Source organism: Gracilinanus agilis, chromosome 3 (genome assembly GCF_016433145.1).
Source record: "Gracilinanus agilis isolate LMUSP501 chromosome 3, AgileGrace, whole genome shotgun sequence".
Lineage (NCBI taxonomy): Eukaryota > Metazoa > Chordata > Mammalia > Didelphimorphia > Didelphidae > Gracilinanus > Gracilinanus agilis.
Window position 1 is genome coordinate 28,346,372 of NC_058132.1, and position 11,138 is coordinate 28,357,509.

Below are 11,138 nucleotides of genomic sequence, written 5' to 3' on the forward strand. Positions count from 1 at the left end.
CCCCCCCCCTTCCTGCTCCTCCCGCTGCAGTGCGCAGGAGACAGAGGAACCCCGGCTCGGAAGGTGCACGGAGAGCCGGGAGCCCCTCTTCCCACGGCTTGCCTGGAACCCGCTTCCCCACCATCTGGCTGCACCTGCCCGGCCTTCTTGGTCCCTAGATGTGCCCGGGCGCAGGGCGGGGCAGGCAGACAAGTAGAGGTCGCGAAGTGGGTGGGGGGCAGCGGGGGAGCTGGCGAGGGGGCAGGGGCCACCGGCTCAGCTGGGATGCCCGGACGCCGGGCTCCGGGGCTGAGCCCCCGCCGGTAACGGGAGCGGGGGGGCCGTGTCCCCCCCGCCGGCCGGGTCCTGCTCCAGGGGGTGACAGCGCGGAGCTCGAGCCCGAGCGGGAGCCGCCGCCGCCGCCGCAGCAGCAGCAGCAGCAGCTGCGCCCGCCGGGGTCATTCCGGGGGACATTCCAGGCGCTGCCGACGCCTCCTTCCCGCCGCTATTAATACCGGGCCGGGGGCGGCGCCGAGCCCAGGCGAACGGGACCTAGCCGGAGCCCGAGCCCGGGCCGGCCGGCGGGAGCCATGGGGCTGCTCCCGGGGATGCTGCTGTGGATCGCCCTGGGTGAGTCGGGGGTCTTGGCGGGCGCGGAGCGGGCTAAGGGGCAGAGACGGGGCCGGAAACTTCCCGGAGTGGCCTCGGGGACTTCGGGCTGGCTTCCCGACCCCCGCAGGACCCTCCAGCCACCTGGCACCAAAGTCTCCACCGGGCAGGCGCGACTAGACGAGGCTGCCAGTTTCAGAGGGGGGAGCTTGGCGGCGGTGGGCAGCTGCAGAAATCGCAGGGCGCCCCAACTACAGCTAGAACCTTCTCCTCTTGCCTGGCCCTGCCCTGGGCTGGGGTGGGGGGGAAGGCAGGGAGGCAGGCTGCTCCCCCCTTTGCCCTTCCTATCTCGGGACTTGAGGTTTTTCTCCCAGGGGAGGGGGGGCAGTGGAAAGATGCCTAGGACAAGGCTGGGGCAACAGAGGAGGGGAGTGTGGGCGAACCAGCAGTTCTCTGGGCTTCAGGGATGGCTCTGGGGGAAGAAGAGCTGGTGTCAGCTGCTTCTGGGAGTCCTGCAAGCTGTAATGTGACACCCACACCCAAGAATGGGGGAGGGGTGCGGAAGGGGGAGGAAAGAAGAGAAAGACTCATCAAGATGGAGAGATAGAAACCCAGAGAGACAGATGGAGAGACAGATGGGGTGAGCTAGAGAGAGAGAGAGGGAGAGGAAGATGGAGAAAGAGCAAGAGGCACAGAGAGACTGAAAGATGAGCAGAAGTGCTGACCGGAGGCAGAGGAGACAACAAACCTTCCCTTCTCCCCTTTGCCACTTTTCTCCTGGAATATTGACACAAGGACACCAGAGGCAGGGAGGCCACCTGGGCTCATCTAGGAGCAGGGCTTCAAAGCCCATGCCAGCTGCCCAAAGGTAGGCTAGCAACTGCAGAGCCAGAAAGTGGGGCCTTGTCTCCCCCGACTAAAGAAACTAGAGCCAAGAAAAGCCAGAGCTGAGGTACAACTTTTCCAACCTCGTGGCCCCTGACCAATGAGAAGAGATGAGGGAGGCAGAGTGGTTTAAAGAGGAGGGGGGAGGAATCCACTGTTGGTTCCATGACCTAAGTCCCCCATGAGCTCCTTTTCCATAGTCCCTGCCTCAGGGATAGACTCAGCTCCCAGCAGCCTGTCCCTTTACGCCTAGCTGGTCTCCACTCACTAACAACAACAAAAAAAAAAGGCTGGAGTTCGTATATGCTCAAGGACAAACCCAATGAGAAAGGGAAACAAAGGCAGCTCTGGTCCTGGCCCTCAGAGTCTTCGGTGACGAGAGCCAAAGCGTATGCACTGTCTGTTAGAGAAGTAGAGCCCCCCCCAAGCCAAAAATGAGACAAGTTGGTTTGTGTGGCTTCCTTAGGGGAGGGCCAACAACCTCTATCCTGCCAGTTAATGACATTGGTTAAAGAAAGATGAACCCCTTGCTTAAGGGAGTCCTAATGTGACAGGTACTAGATTTGACCTGTAACTGGTTTCTTGGGGAAGAAGTGGGGAGACCAAATCAGTATTAAAAAAAAAATGTTTTTATCCCTTATTTTCTGTCCCAATGACAAACTCTAGGACAGAAGGACAAGGGCCAGGCAAACCGGGTGAAGTGACTTGGCCAAGCGTCACACAGTTAAGAAGTGTCTGGAGTCAAATTTGAACCCAGGTCCTCCCAACTCCAGGCCTGGTGCTCTACCACTGTAACACCTAGTTGTCTTCCAAATCACTAACCTTCTGTCTTAAAATCTGTGCTATGTTCTAAGGCAGAAGAATGGTAAAGGGTTTAAGTGACTTGTCCAGGGTCACATAGCTCAGAGGCTAAATTTGAACCCAGGACCTCAGACTCTCTGGGTCTGGCTCTCTAGCCACTGAGTCACCTAGTGGCAACCCGGTACCCCCAATCACTTAGTCTTAATCCACCCCTCTGACCCTCTCCGAATTTTGTTGGTCTCTTCAGGTATTCCTTGGGCTCTTCTGCTGTCACCATACTCTATTGGCCACTAGGGGCATAATGTTCAAAGGCAACTTTTTATTAAATTTTCTTTAAGTAAAACTAATCAAAGAAAGGAAGTTATTGTTACAGATAAAGTCTGAACAAGAAAAACCCTCTCAGAGTAAATGTTTCTGAGCTGGTCTGAATGTCCAACAAAAAGATTCCAAACTCACTGGTATGGTGAAGAACACACTGAGTTTGTAGCCAGAGACCTGAGTTCAAATTCTGACTATTTACTCCCTCAGTGTCATAGTACTCCTGGATAAATCTCTCCACTTTTTCATCTATCAAAATGAGGGGTTGAATTTGTGGATCTCTAAGGGTCCTTCTGGTTCTCCATCTGATGAACCTTAGCCTGAGAATGGTTTGGGGTCAGCACCTCCGCCAGGTCTGCTGGGATCTTGGCACCTTTCAGCTTGCATCCCAGGGCGATTCTCTCTTGTTTTGGGTGACCCACCTCCATCTCCATCCCCCTAGAACTCCCTCGGCTGAGTTCTTCGGCCCCTGGTCCTTGGGCCTTGCATGAGGAAAGCACTTTCCTATCCCAACCCCAAAGATTCCTCCCCTGGCTGTGGGGCTCTCCTGTACTGTCTCATCATCACATCTCCTGCCTCTAGGGCTGAGCTTTCGACGGCTCTGGGCCCTTGAGATTCAGTTCTACCCTTGATTCTGACCCTGACCCGATTCTCTGTACTGCAGTAGGCTCGTCGGGAGCTCGGTGACTAGCCAGTGGTTGGGGCTGCTTTCCTACTCCATGCATTTCCCCTTTGCTCTAAGCTCCATTCCGGGACTGGTTTGCCTAATGGCCACTGGCTTCCATGGTATCATCTTGCTATCTAACCCCAGCACTTTGGGAGGGTGTCAGGTTATGGCTCTCCTGTCTGAGCACATCGGATCTTCCCAGACATTCCCCCCCCTTCCCGATAGCCCTGGGTCCTCACACTACTCCCGTGGGGTCCGTTGGAGCTTATCCCCATTTGGTATGAGGAACCAAATTCTGGGGGATTAGAACAACTTGTTCCAGATTACAGGAGGAGTCCGTTGGAGTTAATTCTAGAACTCGGGCTTTTTGCCGCTTGATGATCTCACCTCCGGATAATTTGGTCCAAAACCGAGTCTGGTGAGAGAATGATCAGAGAATGAGCATGTGCAACCATATGATCCTAGATTTAGAGCTAGAGGGCAGGCTACTGAGAAGGAAATAGAACGAGCTGAGACACTTTGTGTCTTGGCGGGTGGTAAGAGGCCGAGTTGGGATTTCTGATTTTTTTTTTAACCCTTACCTTCTGTCTTAATAAACCCAGTAAGGACTAGGTAATGGAGGTTAAGTGACGTGGCCAAGGTCACGCAGCTAGGAAGTATCTGAAGCCAGATTTGATCCCAGGACCACATGGTGTCCTTCCCCCACCCCCTCTGGGTCTGGCTCTCAATCCATTGAGCCACCTCGCTGTCCCAGAATTTCTGATGTCTGACCAGGTTCTTTGACTGCAAAGGTATCATTCCTTCCCCTTCACTCAGCTCAAAGCGATGATAGTCTCCCGAAGCATCTAGGCCAGATCCCGGGCCCAATTTTTTGCCCAAGGTTTAGACGAGGGCTTCACGTCTTCTTCCTTCTCTTGTCCTGCCTGCTCCTGCTCTCTCTACAGTGTCGTCAGTCTGGGGGGGCTGCGTGGAGGTGGACTCAGAAACAGAGGCTGTCTATGGAATGACCTTCAAGATTTTATGCATCTCATGCAAGCGTCGGAGTGAAACCGTGGCCGAGACCTTCACTGAGTGGACTTTCCGTCAAAAAGGGACTGAAGAATTTGTCAAGGTGGGAGGGGGAGGCATGGGAATGGGGATTAGGGGTGCAGGGTGGACACTCAGGGTAAGGTTCCTCTTAGGGATTGATCTGGGGACCAGAATTCAATAACTGAGACTAGGAATTGGGTTGGGTCTGAACTGGCTTCAGAGCCAGGGTGGACCAGGCTGCCTTGGATTCCCCAGATCCTGCGCTATGAAAATGAGATGCTGCAGTTAGAGGAAGATGAGCGGTTTGAGGGGCGCGTGGTGTGGAATGGGAGTCGAGGGAGCAAGGACCTTCAGGACCTGTCCATCTTCATCACCAATGTCACCTACAACCATTCGGGTGACTACGAGTGCCATGTCTACCGCCTTCTCTTCTTCGAGAACTATGAGTTTAACACCAGCGTCGTCAAGAAGATCCACCTTGAGGTGGTGGAAAAAGGTAAGCATCCCCCTTCCACAGGCCTTCTCCACCCACCCTATGAATTGCAACCTCCAGTTCTCTAACATCAAATAGGGAGACAGATGGTCTGGGTGGGATGATGCTGGCTCCGTGCCCAGACTACCCAGTGGGGGTGGTGAGGTTCTTAGCTCATTTCCCTTTCTCTCTGGCACTCAATCAATGCATCTCTCTCCTAATTTAACTCTCTGTCTCTGCATTGGTCTCAGCCTCTTTGTGTCTCTCTCTTTTTTAATGTTTTTTTTTTATATAAAAAGAGTTTCTGACAGTTGTTTTTTTTTTTTACATTTTAAAATTCAGATATTCTCCCTCCTTCTCCCCCCCACCAAAGGTGTTGAATAGATTGATATAGGTTGTACCTATTTCCATATTTCTCATGTCATGATAGAAGTCACACATCACACCTACAATAGAAACCTCACGAAGGAAATAGAGTGGAAGATGGCATGCTATGATCCGCACTCAGGCTCCAACGGTTCCTTCTTTGGCTGTGGAGAGCATTTTTTTTTTTCATGCATCCCTTGTGGTTATCTTGGAGACTTGCTTTGCTGATAATGGTTCAGTTCTTCACAGTTGCTCACTGTATAATATTTCTGTTGCTGTATACAGTGTTTTCCTGATTCTGCTCACTTCACTTTGCATCAGTTCACAGAAGTCTTTCCAGGTTTTTCTGAATTCATCCTGCTCATTGTTCCTTATGGTACAATTGTATTCAATTACGACTGTATACCACAACTTACTCATTCATTTCCCAAGTGATGGACAACTTTTCAGTTCCCAGTTTTTTGCTATTACAAAAAGAGCTGCTAGAAATATTTTGGTATAGGTAGGTCCTTTCCCCTTATCTCTGATCTCTTTGGGCAACAAACCCAGGAGTGATATCATTGGGTGAAAGGGTATACATATTTTTTTGGCCCTTTAAGCCTGGTTCCATATTGCTCTTCAGAATGGTTGTATCAGTTCACAGTCCCAATAGTGTATTTTCTCGGTTTTTACAATTCTTACTTTCTGTCTACGAATCAATACTTAGTATTGATCCCAAAGCAGAAGAACAGAAAGGGCTAGGCAATAGGGGTTGAGTGACTTGCCCAGGGTCATACAGGTAGGAAGAATCTTCTGCTTGTTTCTTGGATCTGTACCTGTATTTCAAGAAGCTGAGAGAGAACACTCAGATCAGCGACGTGGCCCCTCCAAGCCCAGGATTTCATCCCATGACATCACCTGGGAAGATGACAGTTTCATTTCCCACCACTTCCCAGACCCTCGACCAAGACTGATTACAGCAATTAGTCAGCCAAAATGCATTTACTGAGTACCTTCTATGTGTCATGCACTGGGTTCAGCACTGAGGCAGAGAGAAGCTATCTACAGAGTAGATGGAAGACACTGAGAGACAGCAGGAACAACTGTGGGGACCAGGAAAGGGCCCCCTGTAGTGGGGGAGATTTGAGCTGAGTTTTGAAGCCAATCTGGGAAACCGAGGGGAGACGAAGCAGAATTCTAAATGTGGGGGCAGCAAAGTCATAGAGAAGGGACGTGTAGTATCCTGTAGGAGGAACTTCCAGTAGACTCTAGTTCCTGGAATGTAGAGTTCATGGAAGGAAATAGAAAAAGGCTGTGATATGGAGAGCTTTAAATGCTAAGTGAATCCTGGAGGAAAAACAGACCTTCTAGAACTCACTGAGTGGGCAGAGTGGGACACAGAGAAGGGGTCTATGATTTAGAGAAATGATCTTGGCAGTTGAGTGGAGGGAGAATGGATAGAAAATCAGTTAGAGTGATCCCATAGTTCCTTCTAGAGGTGAAGAGGTTGATATGCTCCCAAAACATTCCAGTTTTCCCACAAATTTCCCTTGAATCCCAGAATCCACTAAAACTGTCATCTAGGAACTTCTCTCAAACAATTTTCAGCCAATTAATATTTTCAGCCTGTGTAGCCTCTTGGGGGCAAGAAGTGGGTTTTCACCACACTTGAAAGTAGTGGCTCCTTTTATTTGGATTTAATTTGAGCTTCCAAGATCGTTCCTTCATTCGTATTCATGGGCAAGTCCTCTCCCCTCTCTCGGTTCCATTTTCCTTGATGGTAAAATAAAGGGGTTTGATCATCTATGTTCCTTCGGGGTCGCTCTAGGAAATCTAGGAATTTATAAGGTCTGCGTTCCACCTATCCATCTCTTTCCTAAATTGGAAGCCTTTAATCCTATTTCCTCTCATCCATCTTTTTAATGTGGACTTATCTGGCCTCCCATCCGCAATGTGTCTCCCCTAATTGCTCTGCCTTCCTCTAGGTTCATCTGTCTTCTTTTACACTTCCATCTCATTAAACAAATAGCGGCTGGGCACATCCTCCGTGCCCAGCTCTGTGCTAGGCATGAAGGACGGACACGGGGAAGTCCAAGACGTGGGCTCTGCCCATAAGAGACTAAGTCTGAGCAGGGAGATGAGGCAGGTACGGAAGACTTCAGGGAGCTACGGTTTGTTCCGTGTGAGCACTATCTGCACCAAAGCTCATCGCCATCCCTCTTCAACTTGGATGGTCTTTGGAGGTTGTTGCTGCTGACAAATCAATAGCCACATAGCCAGGCTGCTGATGGCTACGTCTCTAGGTAGAGAGGGGGATCTTTGGAGGGTTGGCCCATGTTCAAAGCTCCTGTGCCGCTGCTGAGGCCTCCGCGTACCCAAGGATGCCTCCAGCTGCTCTGATAAGGCACCGGAGAGGAAGAAGACATACAGACAGGGAATGGTCGGAGCAAGAGGCAATTTCCAATCGAATCGCATTAGATCCAGGTAGAATAGAATACATTTGCCTAGTTTGGACAAAGGGAGAGGAAGTCCGGGCTGAGAGATCAGTGAAGACGGACAGGGCCGTCAGGGCTTGGCTAAGAATGGGGTTAAAGTGAGGCGGTGGCGGGAGGTAAGTGCTTTTCTCCTCCCTCTGACTCTCCCCTACTGTCCTGCAGCCAACAGGGACATGGCCTCCATCGTGTCTGAGATCATGATGTACGTGCTCATCGTAGTGCTGACCATTTGGCTCGTGGCTGAGATGGTTTACTGCTATAAGAAGATTGCTGCTGCCACGGAAGCGGCTGCCCAGGAGAATGCGTGAGTACAGACGTCTTCCCTGGGAAGGCCCCCCAACACTCCAAGGGACAAAATCACGGGTAGGGATAGATGGGTTTATATTTGGGGCAACTGAGTGGCTCAGCTCATGGAGAGACAAGAAGTCCTGAGTTCAGAACTGACTGCAGACACTTCCTAGCTATGTGACCCTGGGCAGGGCAAGTCACTTAACCCCCATTGCCTAGACCAGCGATGGGCAAACTTTTTAAAGAGGGGCCAAAGGAAATGCTCCTCTGTCAGTCTGTTTCTAAGGCAACTCTTTCAAAGTTTCATTGTATTGGATCCTACTCGTATTCCTCAGATTAGGAATAATGTCGTGGGGGGCCGGATAGAACATTTCAGGGGGCCGCATCTGCCCATCACTGGCCTAGACCATACTGGTATTGATTCTAAGGCAGAAGGTAAGGGTTTGAAAAGAGTTTAGGGGAAAGCTGGCTTAAAGGTAAGGATCAGGCGAGGGTTGGGGGCTTGTTTTAGAGTTAGGGCCTGGGGAATGGTGGTTCGTGTAAAGATTGGAGCCACCACTTGGCTGCCCAAAGGTTAAGACTGAGATTCGGTCCAGTATTATGAATTCTGGTGGCTGGTCTGCCAGTCACAAAGGCCTCTGCACGGGGGAGGAACATAGCCCAAGTCCGATGTGACCAGGAAGGGGTGTGCAGGGAGAGACCCCGGGGACCCTGAGCGCCTCCACAGTGTGTCCCACCACCCTGCCCAACCCTGATGCCACACTCTCTGATGGTGACCCACGGTTGGGTTTGGCTCCCACAGCTCAGAGTACCTGGCCATCACTTCGGAGAGCAAGGAGAACTGTACGGGGGTCCAGGTGGCCGAATAGCCCAGGGTAAGGCAGGGGGCCAGCATGGAGGAGGGGAGGGAGGGGTGTTTGCGTGCTTCAGTCATTCACTCTCTTTCCTTGGTCCTTCTCTTGCAGCCTTCCAGGCTCCTTGGCTCTGCTTCGAGAGAGGGCTGTCCCTGATCGCTGGGTTGGGAGGGGGTGGGTGTCTCCCCCTCCTGGGGGCCTAGAAAGCTCCTTGGCGTCCATGCAAGTCAGAGTCATGCCAAAGGAGTGGGAGCAGGGCGAGGTGGGGGCAGGGGCTTGCCTGTGAACTTGTCTAATACTGTAATGAGGGGTCAAGGGGGCATCTGCACTCCCCTGGCCCCGTGCCTCCCTCCCATCACCTCCTCTTCCTCTCCCCAAGGTATATGACACCGGGGGTGGGGGCCCTCCTGACTCACCAAAATGCATGATGAAAAAGCAATACGGCCACCACTCCCACCTCGCTTTTGCTGCCTGGTCTTTGGGGGGGAGGGGAGGAACAGCGCCCACGTCCTCCTTCCCTTCTCCTCATGCTCATTTGCACATGTCTGCTGCTTTGGCCGAGCACCTCACTTTGCCACATCTGAGGATGCAGGGGCCACCTGGGTCCCTTCCCCTGACCCCATGCCTGCCTCCCCATGCCAATGACCACACACAAATCCCAGGGATGGAGAGGACCAGGGGGGACAGGAAGCCTGGACCTCGGGATCCCAGGCCTCAGGACAGCCCCCCGCGTTCCTGCTCTCTTCTCAGCGACCCCCTTGACCTAGTGTGTGGTGGGCCGAAGGGGTTATGGACTCTCCTACACTAGCTGCACCTTCACCCCTTCCAGCCTCGGCCCCTCCTCCCTTCCCCCTTCTCACCAGCCTCACACGGGTGGGCACTTAGGATGGGGAGCACTCTGCCTTCCTAGTTACTGTACAGTTGTAGTTTTGTTCATGAAATAAAAGCCACTTGGACTTGAGTCTTGTCTCCCTCTTGGGCTAGAGAGGTCCGCTCCATCCCAGGGAAGGGGGGAGACCCTCGGGGGCTGGTCCTGGGCTCCAGCTCCCTTCATCATCCCTTCACCAGCTCCAGCCTGGATGGCGACCCCAGGGACGGGGAGGGGGCCCAGCCGGTGCATCCCTTTAAACTTACCCAGCCTGCCTCGCAGGGATGGGGCCAGACAGGGATGGGGGCACCTAGGGGGGCGCCACCTTCTGCTTCACTCTCCCTCCCAGGCTGAGTAGGGGCCTCCCGGCTCCCAGCCTGTGGGAGGGGAGGCCAGAACTCCTGCTTGGAGAGTTCCAAAGCAGCAGCTCATTACGCCATTAACGTCATCGTGAGTGTGCTCATTAATGCCGCAGGGGGCCCCGGGCAAGAGAGAGGCAGACACTAGTGGAAACAAACAGCCGTGGCGCCCCGGTCCGATAGGTTTGGGTGGAGGGTGGCAAGTGGGAGGACGAGCCCTCGGGGTTCTCGCGTGGAGCAGGCAGGGAATGGAAGGGCCTCTCAGGAGTCCGGGGTGGGGGGGTGCAAGGCTGGGGCTTTCGGCGTGGCCCTGGGCTCTGGGAGCAGGGGCCCGAGCCAGGAGTCTCCGGAGAAGCGGCTGCTCGCCATCCCCATCCTCAGACGGGTATTTGTGTGCGCTCCGGAGACAGTGTGATGAAAACACATATGTAGCCGGCTGCGTGTGCGGAGTTGGCCAGGCAGGGGCTGTTTCTGGCGAGGAGTCTACGGAGCTGGCGCCCAGGGATGTGATTCCCCACCTCGGCGACTGAGAGGAGTGCATTTGCCTGTCTCGGGGAGGTCGGCGTCTGGCTGGCCCCCAATCCCGACCCAGCCTTTCCCCTCCCTCCTCCCTCGCTCCCTCCGGCCCCCACCGTGGCGGCAGGACTTTCCTCGGCTCCAGAGGTCGCTGGCTGCCCCGTGAGGGAGGCGCTGCCAAAGCAAACCAGACCCCGTGACTTGTGGGAAAGCAGAAATGGGAGGGCACAGGGGGCAGAGGACAACTGCTAGGGCCCAGGCCTACCCCGAGGTTCGGCTGGCCAACCGGCCCAGGGACCGGCCCAGGCCCGCCGGGCCAGCCGGCGCCCCGCGGCGCGCCATCCCGCCAGCCCGGGGCTCAGCAGCCACTCCCACCCTCACCTCCCTCGTGTTTACACCAACCAACACCTCTGGACGGAGCCCCTGAGGGCCAGCGCCAGCAGCAGCAGCACCCGAGGGAGTGGGGAGCCCCGGGCAAGGCAGAAAGAGAGGAGGAAAGAAGAGGCGCCCCCGGCCAGAGCCAGCCCTCTCGAGCTGTGCCCAGGGGCGGCAGGGGGAGCGGGCAGGTGGCTTCCACCAGCAGCCACTCCCATTGGTCAGGTTCTTCTCCGCCCTTCCTCCCGCCCCTTCCCCTCCCCTCCCCCTCACCCCCC

At 54.2% G+C, this 11,138-nt stretch overlaps 1 protein-coding gene across 1 annotated transcript; it reads left to right on the forward strand.

Moving 5' to 3' along the window:
* The first annotated feature begins 278 nt into the window (after window positions 1-278).
* Window positions 279-9,703, forward strand: SCN1B (sodium voltage-gated channel beta subunit 1). Its single transcript, XM_044667432.1, has 6 exons — window positions 279-609; window positions 4,204-4,370; window positions 4,544-4,784; window positions 7,763-7,904; window positions 8,691-8,763; window positions 8,854-9,703. The coding sequence occupies exons 1-5, from the start codon at window positions 570-572 to the stop codon at window positions 8,755-8,757; spliced, it is 657 nt and encodes a 218-aa protein (XP_044523367.1). The 5' UTR covers window positions 279-569; the 3' UTR covers window positions 8,758-8,763; window positions 8,854-9,703.
* The last annotated feature ends 1,435 nt before the right edge of the window (window positions 9,704-11,138 follow it).